This window comes from Piliocolobus tephrosceles, unplaced genomic scaffold, assembly GCF_002776525.5.
Source record: "Piliocolobus tephrosceles isolate RC106 unplaced genomic scaffold, ASM277652v3 unscaffolded_375, whole genome shotgun sequence".
NCBI classification, from domain to species: Eukaryota; Metazoa; Chordata; class Mammalia; order Primates; family Cercopithecidae; genus Piliocolobus; species Piliocolobus tephrosceles.
This window is the reverse complement of record NW_022321531.1, coordinates 374-6,066: the sequence shown is the minus strand read 5'-3', so window position 1 is coordinate 6,066 and position 5,693 is coordinate 374. Positions and strand designations below refer to the sequence as shown.

The following is a 5,693-nucleotide window of genomic DNA, read 5'->3' as shown; positions in this document are numbered from 1 at the left end:
GGCTACCATGGTGAAACCCCGTCTCTACTAAAAATAGAAAAAATCAGCTGGGCATAGTGGTCTGTAGTCCCAGCTACTTGGGAGGCTGAGGCAAGAGAATTGCTTGAACTTGGGAGGCTGAGGCAAGAGAATTGCTTGAACCCTGGAGGCAGAGGCTGCAGTGAGCTGAGATTGTGCCACTGCACTCCAGCCTGGGTGACAGAGTGAGACTCTTGTTTCAAAAAATAATAATAATTTTTTTTTTTTTCATAGTTGCCCAGGCTGGTCTCAAACTGGTCCCAAGTGATCTCAGCTCAGCCTTCCAGAGTGCTGGAATTACAGGCATGAGCCACCACAACCGGCTTGGCAGGGTTTAAAGAAACCACCAAAGGACAGTGCAGTGTCCCAGCACTGATGACGTCTGGGAGCCATTACACTCCTAGGCTTCAAGGGGTGGAGGGGAGGGTGTGCTTACAAAAACTTGAGAGGGTAACTTTATGAAGAGGGCCACCTGCCAAAAATGTGGCCTTGATGGAGGGATTTGGATCACCCATGAAAGTTGAGCAGGAAGGGGCCAAGGGGAGAGTACCCTGATGCCTCCTCCAGCCTCCTGGTCTCCTGCTGCTGCCTGTCATTGAACAAATCAGCACAAAGCCAGAGGACAAGATAGGCCTCTGACACTGTCCTCATGGGTCAGCCTCTGGGAGCAAAGAGCAGGTGGTGAATGATGGAGGGTAGATCTGGGGGAGCAGAGAGAGGACACATACTGAACACCTGGGCTTGGACCACAGTGACCTGGGACCTACTCTGTATTTCTTCACCCAACCCAATTACCTTATCCTTTGATCAGGACATAATCAAAACCTGCTGTGTACTCTTCAGAGCATTACTGTGACTGGCTGTAATGTGGGGTTGATTATTGGCATTACATGGCTTCCAAGTTTTAAAATAATCTAATTTTTGTGTAGTGGCAAACGTTAGGTTCTAGGGCTACCTCTCGAACTTAGCAGCTAGGATGGTTTAGAGCAAGGAAGTTTTCACAGGGATTAAGGGGTCAGTCACCTAACCCTCCTAGGAAATATCAATCGTGAAAGCACCAGATACTGAAGCACTATACAAATATTAAATTAGAATATTTTGCATGCCATATAGCTTCAAGTTGCCTTGAAATGAATGGGTCTACATTTATGTTCTGGTTCACAGCGCGAGTGTATCTCTATCCACGTGGGGCAGGCAGGTGTCCAGATCGGCAATGCCTGCTGGGAACTGTACTGCCTTGAACATGGAATTCAGCCCGATGGTCAGATGCCAAGTGATAAAACCATTGGTGGCGGGGACGACTCCTTCAACACGTTCTTCAGTGAGACTGGGGCTGGCAAGCACGTGCCCAGAGCAGTGTTTGTGGACCTGGAGCCCACTGTGGTTGGTAGGTGCTCGGGCCCTGGATGGCAGCTTTCCTGGGAGGGTGGGAGAGCATCATCGGTAAAGCCCCATGTGGGCTCCTTTGAATCCTCCTGCAGAAGGTATGAGATAGACAAGCATATGCCTATGGTGTTGTTAAGAGAGAAACTGAAAGGTTCATGATTAAAGTATCTGTGAGACTCGGCTCCTCATTTAGGAAAACCTGACCTACAGAGAAAAGCTGCTTTGGCAGCAATAAGATGGGCTGTGGAGCCATTCCCTCTGGCTGCCGCAGCCCTGCTCAGGTGGCCCTGCCTGCAGGGCACAGTGGCATTGGTTCCCTCCTGAATGGTGTGCACTCTCTTATGCTGGTGCACGAGAGTCTTGACCTGCATCTTAGGCATAGAAGGTTAACTACAGCACAGTCATTTGCTTTCTCCAGATTAGCAGCCCAAGGTAGTTTCCAAGAAGAACTGCAAAGAGACAGCCCCTTTCAGTGGCCCCATATGAGATGACAGTGTCACCTGAAAGCCTGTGGGGCCCAGGCCACACAGGGTGCCCTGATGGGACTGCTGCAGAAGTCACATTGACCTGGTGACTTCCCAGTTTATAAGAGTTTTAACTTACAGCCTTTGATGTAGCTACATGTAGGAAAGAATTATGTACCTGTAGAATTACCTGTGTGTGGGTGCTACAGCTTATTTCCCTTCACTGGGAACTGGTAGTGCTGACATTTACTGCAAGCTGAGTTTAACTTCCTAGAGTCATAAATTGCAGTTTGATTATCACACATTTGCACTTTGGTTATCACACAGAGATATTTTCTACCAGACACTGCCACTGTTGAGCTGCAACATGTAGGTCATGTACTTTGAATAGCATGTACTTTGTAGAAGTGAACAGTCCTGGAATGTGTTCATCTTGGTGAGTACAGGCCTTAAAGATTCACAGTACATTCGGTCTCTTGTAGATGAAGTGTGCACAGGAACCTACAGGCAGCTCTCCCACCCAGAGCAGCTGATCGCCGGGAAGGAAGATGCGGCCAATAATTACGCCAGAGGCCATTACACCATCGGCAAGGAGATTGTCGACCTGGTCCTGGACCGGATCCGCAAACTGGTAAGAAGAGAAGGCTTCATGTGACCATTGTCCTGCACAGGAGGGTAGATCTTGGATTGTGAAGGGGAGGTCATTTTGTCAAAACTTACACCAGCACTTTGGCCGGATCTGGTGACTCACGCCTGTAATCCCAACACTTTGGGAGACCAAGGTGGGCAGTCACCTGAAGTCAAGAGTTTGAGACCAGCCTGGCCAACATGGTGAAACCCTGTCTTTACTAAAAATACATAAATTAGTGAGGCATGGTGGTGCCTGCCTGTAGTCCCAGCTACCCAGGAAGCTGAGGCAGGAGAATGGCTTGAGCCCAGGAGACAGAGGTTGCACTGAGCCGAGCTCATGGCATTGCACTCCAGCCGGAGCAACAGAGTGAGACTCTATCTCAAAAAAAAAAAAAAAAAAAGAGAAAGAAAAAACTTAGACCAGCATCTTGAGTCTGATTGAGTCTGAAATGGTCTTAGTCTGAGGCATGCATGGTGATTTGTCTGTAGATCTTTGTCTGCTTTTCTTTGCTTCAGAGTGTACTGTGTGTTTATTATGGATGATTTGAATCCATATCAAGTCTTCAGAGGCAAAGAGAAGTGGCACTGGCTTGGTGGAGGTTGGTGGCGTGGCTTCCACGGGCATTGGCTCATGTTGTCTGGTTTCTCTCAGGCGGATCTGTGCACGGGACTGCAGGGCTTCCTCATCTTCCACAGCTTCGGGGGCGGCACTGGCTCTGGGTTTGCATCTCTGCTCATGGAGTGGCTCTCAGTGGATTATGGCAAGAAGTCCAAGCTAGAGTTTGCCATTTACCCAGCCCCTCAGGTCTCCACGGCCGTGGTGGAACCCTACAACTCCATCCTGACCACCCACACGACCCTGGAACATTCTGACTGCGCCTTCATGGTCGACAATGAAGCCATCTATGACATACGTCCGCGCAACCTGGACATTGAGCGTCCCACGTACACCAACCTTAATCGTCTGATTGGGCAGATTGTGTCCTCCATCACGGCCTCTCTGCGATTTGATGGGGCCTTGAATGTGGACTTGACGGAATTCCAGACCAACCTAGTGCGGTATCCCCGCATCCACTTCCCCCTGGCCACCTACGCCCCAGTCATCTCAGCCGAGAAGGCCTACCATGAGCAGCTGTCCGTGGCCGAGATCACCAGTGCCTGCTTTGAAGCAGCCAATCAGATGGTCAAGTGTGACCCTCGCCATGGCAAGTACATGGCATACTGCATGTTGTACAGGGGGGATGTGGTCCCGAAAGATGTCAACGCGGCCATCACCACCGTCAAGACCAAGCGCACCATCCAGTTTGTGGATTGGTGCCCAACTGGATTTAAGGTATGCCTGGGTAATGTGGAGTTCTTGTATCTTTCAGCAAGCAACAGACACACAGAGTAATGCTGCCCCTGAAGGCCCGCATCCTTTGAGGAGACTACCCCCGTTCCATGGGCTAGGCACATGGGCATAAATTAGTGAACCAGAGTGATAATTAATTCAGTGATGTCTTTTTTTGTTTGTTTTTTTGAGGCAGAGTCTAGCTTTGTGTGATCTGAGCTCATTGCAGTCTCCATCAGCTTCCCAAGTAGCTGGAATTACAGGCACCCACCACCACGCCTGGTTACTTTTTATGTTTTTAGTAGAAACAGGGTTTTGCCATGTTGGCCAGGCTGGTCTTGAACTCCTGACCTCAGGTGATCCACCCACCTCGGCCACCCAAAGTGCTGGGGTTAGAGGCGTGAGCCACCGTGCCTGGCCCAGCGATGTCTTTTGAACTCTCTGAGTCATTACACTATATATCTGTGATGAGCTTTACTTACTTATTTTGTTGTTGTTGGAGAGAACAGAGCTGAGTAGTAAGGGGATGTTACATGTTGTTAGTACATGTCTTGGGAATGAGAAAATGTCAACTTGCGTTTCCTTCATGGATCTGAAAAACAATCAAAGCAGGATTTTGTCTTGTCTGTTAGTTGGAGAGGACCATGGAGATCCAGCATCCTAGCACAGATCTGCTGGCTCAGAGTTTGAGGAGGTAGAGAAGGAGTGGTAGTTGTCCAAGCCAGGTTTTGATACCTATTAGTTTTCTGCCCTTGGTGTGATTGATGAGCTCAGTGATAGGAGACAATTAATCTATTTTAATGAGATATATATATATATATATATATATTTTAGTAATAAGTTATTAATTAGGTAAAAATGCCCTGAATTACAAGCCACAATAAATCCAACTAATAACCAAAATTAGCACTTAATAACATTTTCTGAAAACTGCAACAGTTGAATATTAGGACTTACAGAAAAACACACACCAAGCTTTATTTGGGATTCCAAAATGGTTTCAGCAATAACGTTCAAGAATAAATTATTCCATTGCTTTACTATTTCTCTGAAATAGTAAACATGTAATCTCATTATTAAATTAAATTAAATTAAATGAGATTTAATAATAAATTAAATTAAATGAGATTTAAACATGTAATCTCATTACATCTTACTAACAACCTAGTGAGGTAAGGTAGCAAAATCCTTGTTTTTTAGAAGAAACCATGGAGCCTAGGAGAAGCAACTTGTCTGTAAACAAAATACCTATTGGTTCCAGAGCGAGGACTTATTCTGAGTGCAGGACACTTTGCATGAGGTCCTGCTAACTAGAGTTAACTTACTGAGCTGTGCTTCCTCCATTTATGAGTACTTCACTTTTTTTCTTCTTTAATTATAAGCTTAATCAGCTTATAAGGTTAAAAAATTTGAAATGTATGGGACATTAAAATTCTGATAATAGGTCTGATATTGCCTGAAATTGTTTTAGAATTTAATATGTTTGGTAAATATTTTTTATTTCAGTATTAAAATAGCAATTTTATTTATTACTTTTGTATACATAGAATTAAACAACAAATTTCAGAACATAAAAAGAAGATGCTTAAAAATGGCAATCCAGGTAAGACTTCTGATAGTGAATTTCTTATTTCTCTTGGTGATCCTACTCTTGATGAGAAAATGAAAAGTAAGATACAAGATTAAGGTAGTTAATCAAAAAAGGCCGGTTTAAAAATATGTATGAATTGCATGTGTATATGTGTATTTACATAAGTAAATTAATTTTTTAAATTTAACTTATTTAGTTTGAAATTCAGATTTATTTAAGAAGGTAGTTGTAGCTAGTTTATAAGCTCAAACATTATTGTCTGAAAAAATTCATT

The 5,693-nt window shown here is 44.9% G+C and overlaps 1 protein-coding gene across 1 annotated transcript; it reads left to right on the top strand.

The window, feature by feature from the left end:
- Positions 1 to 1,166: 1,166 nt before the first annotated feature.
- On the top strand, positions 1,167 to 3,831 carry LOC111528325 (tubulin alpha-3 chain-like; the record flags this gene model as incomplete). The annotated part of the gene is made up of 3 exons (XM_023195020.2): positions 1,167 to 1,405; positions 2,351 to 2,499; positions 3,151 to 3,831. Coding segments are annotated over exons 1-3 (951 nt in total), but the record flags the coding sequence as incomplete, so codon positions are not given.
- Positions 3,832 to 5,693: the final 1,862 nt, after the last annotated feature.